At 38.8% G+C, this 12,571-nt stretch overlaps 1 protein-coding gene and 1 long non-coding RNA gene across 7 annotated transcripts in view; one reads left to right on the forward strand and one right to left on the reverse strand.

Moving 5' to 3' along the window:
* LOC131751597 (uncharacterized) overlaps nucleotides 1-12,571 on the forward strand; it is an 82,611-nt gene that overhangs the window by 63,424 nt on the left and 6,616 nt on the right. The window lies entirely within an intron of this gene.
* WIPF1 (WAS/WASL interacting protein family member 1) overlaps nucleotides 3,940-12,571 on the reverse strand; it is a 125,940-nt gene continuing 117,308 nt past the window's right edge. For all 5 annotated transcript variants that reach the window (XM_059055514.2, XM_067026324.1, XM_059055516.2 and 2 more), the window contains one exon: nucleotides 3,940-6,981. In XM_059055514.2, the coding sequence (XP_058911497.1) occupies nucleotides 6,926-6,981 (56 nt within the window). In that variant the 3' untranslated portion in view covers nucleotides 3,940-6,925. The remainder of the gene's footprint in view (nucleotides 6,982-12,571) is intronic.

Genomic DNA, 12,571 nt, shown 5'->3' on the forward strand with positions numbered 1-12,571 from the left:
TCACAACTGTCTGCTGAACAACCATTAACAAAAAAGACTCAAACTTACCAAAAAGGATATTATTTCCAAAGACAAAGAAGAAGCCACGAGGAGACAGTAGGAGGGGTGCTTTTGCAATATAATCAAAACCCATACCTGCTGGGTGGGTGACCCACAAACTGTAAAATAATTATAACACAGAGGTTCTCCCACAGGCATGAGAGTTTTGAGTGCCATGTCAGGCTCCCCAGCCTGGGGGCCTGGCATCAGGAGGAGGAGCCCTCAGAGCATTTGGCTTTGAAGGCTGGCAGGGATTGAGTGCCAGAGCTCCACAGGACAGGGGGAAACAGAGATTCCACTCTTGGAGAGCACACACAAGATTTCACGTGCACTGGGACCCAAGGCAAAGCCGTGATACCATAGAAGCCTGGGGCAGACCTATCTGCAAGTCTTTGAGGGTCTCCTGGGGAGGGGGGGTCAACTGTGGCTCACTGGGGGGCAAGGACACTGGTGGCAGACACCCCAGGGAATACTCATTGGCGTGAGCTCTCCCAGAGGTTGCCATTTTGGCACTGAGACCTGGCTCCACCCAACAGCCTGCAGGCTCCAGTGCTGGGACACCTCAGGCCAAACAACCAGCAGGGTGGGAACACAGCCCCACCCATCAGCAGACAGGCTGCCTAAAGTCATCCTGAGTTAACAGCCGCCTGACACTGGCTCTGCCCACCAGAGCAACAAGACCTACCTCCACCCACCAGTGGGCAGGCACCAGTCCCTCCCACCAGCAAGCCTGCACAAGCCCCTGGACCAACTTCACCCACCAGGGGACAGACACCAGAACCAAGAAGAATTACAATCCTGAGGAAGAGAGACCACAAACACGGAAAGTTAGACAAAATGAGACAGCAGAGAAATATATTCCAGATGAAGGAACAAGATAAAACTACAGAAGAACAACTAAGTGAAGTGGAGATAAGCAATCTATCTGAAAAAGAATTCAGAGCAACGATAGTAGATATGATCCAAGGTCTCAGAAAAACGATGGAGGCACCAACTGAGAGGATACAAGACATGTTTCATAAAGAGCTAGAAGCTTTAAAGAATGAGCAAACAGAGATGAGCAATACAGTAACTGAAATGAAAAACACACTAGAAGGAATCAAAGCATTATGAATAAATGAGGCAGAACAACAAATAAGTGAGTTGGAAGACAGATTGGTAGAAATCACTGCTGTGAAACAGAATAAAGAAAAAAAGAATGAAAAGAAGTGAGAACAGTCTAAGAGAACTCCGGGAACAACATTAAATGTACCAACATTCGCATCAGAGGGGTCCCAGAAGAAGACAGAGAAAGAGGGCCTGAGAAAATATTGAAGAGACAATAGCCGAAAACTTCACTAATATGGGAAAGGAAACACTCATGCAAATCCAGGAAGCACAGAGAGGCCCATACAGGATAAACCCAATGAGGAACACACCGAGACACATATTAATCAAATTGACAAAAATTAAAGACAGAAAATATTAAAAGCAACAAGAGGAAAGCAACAAATAACATACAAGGGAATCCCTGTAAGGTTATCAGCTGATTTTTCAGCAGAAACTCCACAGGCCAGAAGGGAGTGGAACAATATATTTAAAGTGATGAAAGGGAAAAACCTGCAACCAAGAATACTCTACCCAGCGAGGCTCTCATTCAGTTTTATGGAGAAAATAAAAAGCTTTACAGACTAGCAAAAGCTAAGAGAATTCAGCACCACCAAACCAGCTTTACAGGAAATGCTGAAGAGGGACTTTCCTGGTGGCACAGTGGTTAAGAATCTGCCTGCCAATGTAGGGGACACGGGTTCGAGCCCTGGTCCGGGAAGATCCCACATGCCACAGAGCAACTAAGCCTGTGCGCCACAACTGCTGAGCCTGTGCTCTAGAGCCCGCGAGCCACAACTGCTGAGCCCATGTGCCACAACTACTAGAGCCCATGCTCTGCAACAAGAGAAGCCACCACAATGAGAAGCCCACGCACCACAACAAAGCGTAGCCCCTGCTCACCACAACTAGAGAAAGCCCGCGTGCATCAATGAAGACCTGACACAGCCAAAAATAAAAATAAGTAAATAAATTTATTTTTAAAAAAAGAAATGCTAAAGAAATGTCTCTAAAAACCTTGCCAATAATCAAGTGTTCATAAAGACATGGAGCAAGAGGATGTCACATATGCTGCAGCACAGCAGAAATCAGTGCATCACCTATTAAAGTTGACCTGTCAATTCCATTCCTACACAATTATAGACACAAGCAAAATTCTTGCACATGTACACCAGGAGACAAGTATACAATTATTTATAACAGCATTATTTGTAATAAATAAAAAGACTGAAAACAACCTGAAATTTCCATCAACAGTGAAATGAATATATAAATGTGATATAGTCATAGCATGGACTACCAAATAGCCATGGACAGCAGCATGAAGAAGTCTCAGTAATTTTTTTTTTTTTAATTTATTTTTGGCTGTGTTGGGTCTTTGTTGCTGCATGTGGGTTTTCTCTAGTTGGCGGCAAGAGGGGGCTACTCTTCATTGCGGTGCGTGGGCTTCTCATTGTGGTGGCTTCTCTTGTTGCAGAGCACAGGCTCTAGGCATGTGGGCTTCAGTAGCTGTGGGGCGTGGGCTCAGTAATTGTGGCTTGTGGGCTCTAGAGCACAGGCTCAGTATTGTGGCACATGGGCTTATTTGCTCCGTGGCATGTGGGATCTTCCTGGACCAGGGATTGAACCTGTGTCCCCTGCATTGGCAGGGGACATTGGCAGCCACCAGGGAAGTCTCTCAGTAATGTTGAGGGGGGTAAAGTAAGTGCCTGAAAAATACATTCACGCAGTCAGCAAAAGATGAGGTTTTGTAAACTGAGGAGTAAGTTAGACCAAGAGAGGACATCGTAGTCATAGAGAGAAGGAACAGCAGATGCATACCACCTCCCCCATTGCATGTGTCTCTAATGTGGAATTCTGGTATACCTGAATTCACTTCTGGATACCTTTTTTTGAACCCTGAGAAATTCTGTAAGTGAATTAATTGCTTGTTGGGAATAGTTGCAGAAGAGTGAGGTTGGAAAGCCAATAAAAGAGATAAAGCAGTTAGGAAAGGAACAGAGATGTTTACAATTAATTCCTGTCTAGGAAGCCAGGTGGGGGAAATTAAATCTTGTGCTTCTGCCTGCCCTCCAGTGGCGTCCCCGAGGAAAGGGGCAAAGGTCAATGTCAGTTATGCTTCAGTGTCAAGATTACCAAGACTGAAGGAAGCTACACTAACCTGGAGATTGGAGAGGGATTTTAAAAGTCAAAGACAACTAACTTAAGGTTTTGTCTGCTCTTTTTCCATCTCAAGCACTTAAGTAGGTTACTGTGTCTCTGAGATCACAATGGGAATGATCAATGGAGTTTTTAAAAGAGAATTTTTGTGTCCAGAAAGAAAGGTTATTGTAGTAGAGCTTAGTACTGAATTTATTGAAGGTATAAATTAAGAATCTCAGTTTTTACAAATGTTTAAGTTCAGTTTGCAAATCATTTTTTTTTTTTTTTTTTTTAGGAATACAGTAATTGTCCAAAAAAACCCCCCAAACCCGAAAAACTATCAGGCCTCCTAAATTCCCATTGGCCTTTCCTTATTTATCAGTGTCAGTGATAATCTTTGTAATTACATCTTCCATTGCTTCCACCATCCATCATTTACTTCAGAGTAGAAGAAGCATTTGCCTCAAGTAAGCAGACTACATATTTTGACTAAAATGCAAGTTCTCAGGAAATCAAGGGGATTAGAAAGTGGATGCGCTGAATATTTACTTTGTGGACCTTCTTCTTTTTTTTGTTTGTCTTTCTTTACCAGAGTATAAAGCAGAAAACAGACACTTGCTTTTTCATTTATTTATATTTGCATAGAGAGTACTTAAAATAAAACCCACCAGATGACAGTCTTATTATTCTGCATTTATTTATTGTCTGGCTAACTTACAAAGACACAGATGTCTAGGGTAGGTCCTACCCCACCATATAAACTACCCTGATGACATAGGTACCAAAATGTGCATGTTTACATAATGCAGTGGTATGAAAAACATTTTCTTTCTTTACAGTCCCTGACCATAAATAGGGAAAAATTAATTTCATGCCAGAAAATTTTGGGCACTTTAACAGTCATCACATTTCTGCTACTAAAATAACAAAATTGGTATTACAAGTTAAACTATAAAGGCCTAACACTTCTTACAAATATGCAAATAATCTGCTACTTAGACATAAAAAGTCAATTTCTCGCAAATCACCAAGTAAGGCACCACTGGATTAAACATTTTTCTTAGTTTTTACTAAATAAAATGCATATTGAAATAAATACTGAACACTGAATTTTAATACTGTAATACATTTCAATATAAAATATGTGAATATTAAGATACTGTATTGCATCTTGAATACATTTATCTGGAAATTTTATGGGGAAAAAACATATGTAAACTCTGGTTTCAGGGAAGTAACTATTTTTGTGATCTGCCATAGTTGAAGATTTTAGCATAGAACTTATTCAAACTTTGGGATGTGATTAGGTTTCTAACTTTCAAAGAAAGAGGGTGTACATGTATTAATGGAATATTCACTTAAAAAATACATTTTAAAACATCTCTATCCTGGATGAATAGCAACTTTGAGCTGTGACCCTGTTTCAAACTTAGGATGGTATCTGCAAAGTTGGGATATATAAGGAAATTGGCCATACTTACTACACTTTACAAAATTCAGACCCATTTTCTTTGGGTCAGACTTTTCTCTGCCATATTTGCTAGGAAGGCCCAACTCCATCTTTTCTGAAGTGGGTCATTAGGCTTTATCATAGGGATTTTTACCAACTGTTGATATCTGATCAAAGAATTCAAAATAAAATGATGCTGCTATATTACCAAAATATTAGAGATTAAAAACGTTTTTGAAAATACTTTGCCAAGCTTGTTACACCTTTATGTTTCTTGATTTTCTTTGGGTAAAAGCCCCCAAGTGAACGTATGAAAGACAAATTAATTGTGGTGGGCGGGGAACCCAAATTCTCTAATGTACTTAATAAGCCCAGGACTTTGGCAAGGAAAATTATAAAAATACAACAGATTCAAATGGGCAACTTCATAATTTATTAGACATCCCATTATTAGAACTCTAAGTTCTTTTGCTTTTATATAAATGAAACATTTATTCTATAAATAGGAATGCTGCTTTCAAATTTTTCTTTGGATTGATTTCTTGTTAGCATCTCCCAGTAATACATGAACAATTCACTGAAACCGTAATACAAAGTTTAGGTAGATATACATATACATATATAGCCGTGAACTTTAAAAAAATAAGTAATGGTAAATTTTAAACATAATTAACCATATAAAACATCTAAATGGAAATCTTTTTTTCCAAGTGTATAGCTAGATTTAAAAGTCCCAGTAAAGTTTTGTAAACAAAACCATACAAAAAGGGCAAGACTGGCTCATCCCTATGGTCCTCTGGGGGAGCTTTATTTGCATAGATCCAAGGCAAAGGATTCTCCCAGAAAGATTCAAAGCAAGTTCCCTCCAATTTCCTGCAGCAGTCTCTTTCTCTCAACCCCATAATCATCAGATTTAGATTTTTAGAGTTTTGTCCATCAACTCAAAACTGTCCCCTTCTTCCACATTTCTGATTTGCTACCTTTCCATGACTTTCCCCACAACTATGGAGCCTATGAGCCTCCTGCCCTAAGGAGCAAGCTGGGCTGGAGAGGAACGAAGCCACTTCCGATGCATAAGGCAGGAGGCCAACTGACAGATGAGCTCAAGGCAGCTGCTTCTAAGCCCCAGAGCCCCAACTGGCTTTCAGTTTCTTTCCAATGGCTTTATTCCACATGACTGTAAACCCTATTACATCAATTTCTGACCTTGGTACTGTGAAGCAACATCTATATACAGATTGCCAGGGAAGAGGGAAAATAAGGGAGCAAAATCTAAGGAGAGCTGTTTGCCAAACAAGGTGTTGGGTCCTAACTTTATTTTTAGTTACCTCTTGAATTGCTAAAGCTCATCTTGCTTTTTTTTGTTTTTTAAACAAGAGGTTTTTGCACTAGCCTCTATCTTCTAGACCTGCGCTGTCCAACATGGTAGCCACCAACCATGTGTGGCTATTGAGCGTTTGCAATGTGACAAGTCTGAATGGAGATGTGTTCTAAGTGTAAAATACATACCAGATTTTGAAGACTTAGTACCAAAAAAAGAATATAAAATATCTCATTAAAATTGTTATATTGATTGCAGGTTGAAATGATATTTTGGATGTCAGGGCTCAATAAAATATATTAAAGTTAATTTCACCTATTTTCCTTTTTCATGTGGCTACTAGAAATTGTAAAATTGTATACATGGCTCACATTGTATTTCTATTGGACAGCTCTGTCCGAGACCGCCAAAGACTGGATAGCCTGTAACTGCAAACATTTCACATGAGCAACTTGCTTAGGTGGTCTGTGGTTCATGGAAACAGGAGGCCAAACATGCAAAAAAGGCATGGAAGCAAACAGGTCTCAGGGACCTTAATATTGTGATCTGTAGCAAAAAAGCAGTGAATGTTTGAATTTCATTGGTTGAAAGCTGGGACACAGTTCATCGCTGCCTACTTGCTACAAAAGCCTATATTGATCCCCAAAGCTGCCAACAGGCTATAGCTGAAGCAAGCAATAGCTTTAAGAATATACACAATATAAAAAGCGAGGTGCATTTCTTTACTGCATACCCACCCTACATACACACGCATTCCCACATCATCTCCCTATTTCCCTATTGCCATCATGAAGGGGACAAGGGAAGACAAGAGAAGGAGGGTGTGCGACTTGGACAGCAACAGCAGAAGGAGTTCTTGGGCTTGGGTGGAGAAGAGCAGGCAAGGATCACCTCGGGATAGGAGGAAGGGGTGGGGCACCCCTTTCTCTTCGGTTGGATCCACCTTGATGAAAAAACAGACAAAATATAAATTTTGGTTAGAAAGCTTATGTTCTCACTGTTAAACTTAAGAATGGTTGCAAAAGAACCCACTACCCCCCCTCCTGCCCCCTGCCCCCTGCCCCGATCAAGGCTGTAAATAACTTGCACATGTGCATGAGAAATGAAGGGAAGAAGCAAGTAAGGATCTGAACAAATTTTACTAGAGAAGGATGACCTACCACTGGCTACCAAGTACTTGTGCAAAGTTAAAGTTTTAAAAAAGTCACTTTTTTTCTCTTAACATAGTGTGATTATACATTATATATAATATATATGTTATAGATTGAGAAAATATGGATGAGAAAAACAAAACAAAAATTCACCAATGCTTTTACCACCCAGAGATAACATTATAACATTATAATGTTATAACCAATAACAATTATGTGTATATTTTCCATATATAAACAGTTCCCTTTTTTCTTCCAAAAACAGGATCATATATAGTCCATTTGAACATTTTTCGAAGTCCTTACTCTTTACAAATATAATTGTTAATGACACATTGCATTCTATTATATAAGTATACTATAGTTTATCTAATCATTCCCCTTTTGTTGGGCATTTAGGTATCTTCTAATTTCAAAACAATGCTTTTTTGATAGCAGCCATCCTAATAGGTATAAAGTGGTAGTTTTGTGTTTTCCTAATGATTCGTGATGTTGAGCATCTTTTTATGTGCTTATTGGCAAGCTGTATATCTTATTTCAAGAAATATCTATGCAAGTATTCAACCCATTTTAAAAATTGGGTTGTTTTGTTGTTGTTGAATTGTAGGAATTCTTTATGTATTCCAGATATTAACCTTTTATCAGATATATGATTTGCAAATATCCCATTTCATGGGTTTTCTCTTTACTCTATTGATAGTGGTTTTTTTTTAACATCTTTATTTGAGTATAACTGTTTTACAATAGTGTGTTAGTTTCTCCTTTACAACAAAGTGAATCAGTTATACATATACTTATGTTCCCATAACTCTTCCCTCTTGTGTCACCCTCCCTCCCACCCTCCCTATCCCACCCCTCTAGGTGGTCACACAGCACAGAGGTGAACTCCCTGTGCTATGCGGCAGCTTCCCACTAGCTATCTAATTTACATTTGGTAGTGTGTATATGTCCCTGCCACTCTCTCACATCGTCACAGCTTACCCTTCCCCCTCCCCATATCCTCAAGTCCATGCTCTAGTAGGTCTGTGTTTTATTCCCATCCTACCACTAATCTCTTCATGACATTTTTTTTTTTTTTTAGATTCCATATATATGTGTTAGCATACGGTATTTGTTTTTCTCCTTCTGACTTACTTCACTCTGTATGACAGACTCCAGGTCTATCCACCTCATTACAAATAACTCAGTTTCATTTCTTTTTATGGCTGAGTAATATTCCATTGTATATATGTGCCACATCTTCCTTATCCATTCATCTGTTGATGGACACTTAGGTTGCTTCCATGTCCTGGCTATCGTAAATAGAGCTGCAATAAACATTTTGGTACCTGACTCTTTTTGAATTATGGTTTTCTCAGGGTATATGCCCAGTAGTGGGATTGCTGGGTCATATGGTAGTTCTATTTGTAGTTTTTTAAGGAACCTCCATACTGTTCTCCATAGTGGCTGTATCATTTTACATTCCCACCAACAGTGCAAGAGTGTTCCCTTTTCTCTACACCCTCTCCAGCATTTATTGTTTCTAGAGTTTTTGATGATGGCCAATCTGACTGGTGTGAGATGATATCTCATTGTAGTTTTGATTTGCATTTCTCTAATGATTAATGATGTTGAGCATTCTTTCATGTGTTTGTTGGCAATCTGTATATCTTCTTTGGAGAAATGTCTATTTAGTTCTTCTGCCCATTTTTGGATTGGGTTGTTTGTTTTTTTGTTATTGAGCTGCCTGAGTTGCTTATAAATTTTGGATATTAATCCTTTGTCAGTTGCTTCATTTGCAAATATTTTCTCCCATTCTGAGGGTTGTCTTTTGGTCTTGTTTATGGTATCCTTTGCTGTGCAAAAGCTTTTAAGTTTCATTAGATCCCATTTGTTTATTTTTGTTTTTATTTCCATTTCTCTAGGAGATGGGTCAAAAAGGATCTTGCTGTGATTTATATCATAGAGTGTTCTGCCTATGTTTTCCTCTAAGAGTTTGATAGTGTCTGGTCTTACATTTAGGTCTTTAACCCATTTTGAGTTTATTTTTGTGTGTGGTGTTAGGGAGTGTTCTAATTTCATACTTTTACATGTAGCTGTCCAGTTTTCCCAGCACCACTTATTGAAGAGGCTGTCTTTTCTCCACTGTATATCCTTCCCTCCTTTATCAAAGATAAGATGACCATATGTGTGTGGGTTTATCTCTGGGCTTTCTATCCTGTTCCATTGATCTGTATTTCTGTTTTTGTGCCAGTACTATACTGTCTTGATTACTGTAGCCTTCTAGTATAGTCTGAAGTCAGGGAGCCTGATTCCTCCAGCTCCATTTTTCGTTCTCAAGATTGCTTTGGCTATTCGGGGTCTTTTGTGTTTCCATACAAATTGTGAAATTTTTTGTTCTAGTTCTGTAAAAAATGCCAGTGGTAATTTGATAGGGATTGCATTGAATCTGTAGATTGCTTTGGGTAGTAGAGTCATTTTCACAATGTTGATTCTTCCAATCCAAGAACATGGTATATTTCTCCACCTATTTGTACCATCTTTAATTTCTTTCATCAGTGTCTTATAGTTTTCTGCATACAAGTCTTTTGTCTCCTTAAGTAGGTTTATTCCTAGATATTTTATTCTTTTTGTTGCAATGGTAAATGGGAGTCTTTCCTTAATTTCTCTTTCAGATTTTTCATCATTAGTGTATAGGAATGCAAGAGATTTCTGTGCATTAATTTTGTATCCTGCTACTTTACCAAATTCATTGATTAGTTCTAGTAGTTTTCTGGTAGCATCCTTAGTATTCTCTATGTATAGTATCATGTCATCTGCAAACAGTGACAGCTTTACTTCTTCTTTTCCTATTTGGATTCCTTTTATTTCTTTATTTTCTCTGATTGCTGTGGCTAGAACTTCCAAAACTATGTTGAATAAGAGTGGTGAGAGTGGGCAACCTTGTCTTGTTCCTGATCTTAGTGGAAATGGTTTCAGTTTTTCACCATTGAGAACAATGCTGGCTGTGGGTTTGTCATATATGGCCTTTATTATATTGAGGAAAGTTCCCTCTATGCCTACTTTCTGCAGGGTTTTTATCATAAATGGGTGTTGAATTTTGTCAAAAGCTTTCTCTGCATCTATTGAGATGATCATATGGTTTTTCTCCTTCAGTCTGTTGATATGGTGTATCACGTTGATTGATTTGCGTATATTGAAGAATCCTTGCATTCCTGGAATAAACCCCACTTGATCATGGTGTATGATCCTTTTAATGTGCTGTTGGATTCTGTTTGCTAGTATTTTGTTGAGGATTTTTGCATCTATGTTCATCAGTGATATTGGCCTATAGTTTTCTTTCTTTGTGACGTCTTTGTCTGGTTTTGGTATCAGGGTGATGGTGGCCTCATAGAATGAGTTTGGGAGTGTTCCTCCCTCTGCTATCTTTTGGAAGAGTTTGAGAAGGATAGGTGTTAGCTCTTCTCTAAATGTTTGATAGAATTCGCCTGTGAAGCCATCTGGTCCTGGGCTTTTGTTTGTTGGAAGATTTTGAATCACAGTTTCAATTTCAGTGCTTGTGATTGGTCTGTTCATATTTTCTATTTCTTCCTGGTTCAGTCTTGGCAGGTTGTGCATTTCTAAGAATTTGTCCATTTCTTCCAGGTTGTCCATTTTATTGGCATAGAGTTGCTTGTAGTAATCTCTAATAATCTTTTGTATTTCTGCAGAGTCAGTTGTTACATCTCCTTTTTCATTTCTAATTCTATTGATTTGAATCTTCTCCCTTTTTTTCTTGATGAGTCTGGCTAATGGTTTATCAATTTTATTTATCTTCTCAAAGAACCAGCTTTTACTTTTATTGATCTTTGCTATTGTTTCCTTCATTTCTTTTTCATTTATTTCTGATCTGATCTTTATGATTTCTTTCCTTCTGCTAAATTTGGGGTTTTTGTTCTTCCTTCTCTAATTGCTTTAGGTGCAAAGTTAGGTTGTTTATTCGAGATGCTTTCTGTTTCTTAAGGTATGATTGTATTGCTATAAACTTCCCTCTTAGAACTGCTTTTGCTGTATCCCATAGGTTTTGGGTCATCGTGTCTCCATTGTCATTTGTTTCTAAGTACTTTTTGATTTCCTCTTTGATTTCTTCAGTGATCACTTCGTTATTAAGTAGTGTATTGTTTAGCCTCCATGTGTTTGTAGTTGATATCTAGTCTCATAGCGTTGTAGTCAGAAAAGATACTTGATACGATTTCAATTTTCTTAAATTTGCCAAGGCTAGATTTGATAATGTTCTTTTAAAAACTATGCATATTCATGGGCTGTCAGCATGCCATAACTAGGTTTAAAATCCATTCACAATTAAAAAATTCATTTGTCCCATGCACATTTTGTTTTGAGGATCTAACAGGTGTTAGGCATGAAGACAGGTGCTCAGATGCTGTGAGTAGGTCTACCAGGGACTTGTGTCAATCGAGTAGGTCTGCTAAGGCCATGGTTCTGAGACTCAGGTGGACTGGCATTGATAGATTCCTCAGCAGGCCACCACTTCCCTGACAGCAACCAAAGTAGCCCACTTAGGGATTCCTGAGTTAGAACAAATCTCTGAGCAAGGGGAGGAGTTAGAGGAAAACAGTGGCAGTCCATTACCTTGCCTCTTCCTTTTTATCCCAACCAAGTCTTTTCTTGGGCAGGGACCTCAGGAAAGACTCATCTGGATGTAAATCAGCTATCTGTCATGGAGCCTTGACTGTCAATTGACACACCACAGATGTTGAGCACAACAAGGGCTGGCCGTGTGCAAAGCTGCAGTTAGGAGGCTGTTCAGGGCTGTCTGGGTACCCTACCAGGCAGTGGGCCTGGAGGCTGAGGCAGGTACAGGAGCAGGATAAAACCACTCCATAGTACTTTATTTGTGTTAGAGAGATGATCCATTATCATTATAAAATATTAAACATGCCCAATGCTAGAAATATTCTTTTAAACCTAAAAAAACATTTTTGGAGGGCCGTGGAAATTAATTTACCAATCTAAGAAATATTTTAAAATGCTGCTGTATTTCAAGCTCTGTGCCACTTTCAGAAGATGCAGTAGTGAGCAGGGCCTAGTTCCAATCCTCAAGCTGCAGACAGTCATAAAGACAGGAAGTTGGGGGGAAGGAATGTGTTCAGCTATTAAATTAAATATCTAGAGGGGCTGGGGAGGATGGCTGTGTTATTGATGTAAATATACAAATAGCACAGAGTGGGGTGTGGGGAGAGAACTCGAGGATGCTGTTTCCACGTGAAGACTTTTTCACCAAAAGTTTCAACCACCAACTCTTGTATGATAATTTTATTACAGTTATGCCTCTTTTATTAGGCATCATCTAGAATGCAATATTCCACATAAATAAGTTTTTCTAGGAATTAAACTTGTCCTTTC

Source organism: Kogia breviceps, chromosome 2 (assembly GCF_026419965.1).
Source record: "Kogia breviceps isolate mKogBre1 chromosome 2, mKogBre1 haplotype 1, whole genome shotgun sequence".
Lineage (NCBI taxonomy): Eukaryota > Metazoa > Chordata > Mammalia > Artiodactyla > Physeteridae > Kogia > Kogia breviceps.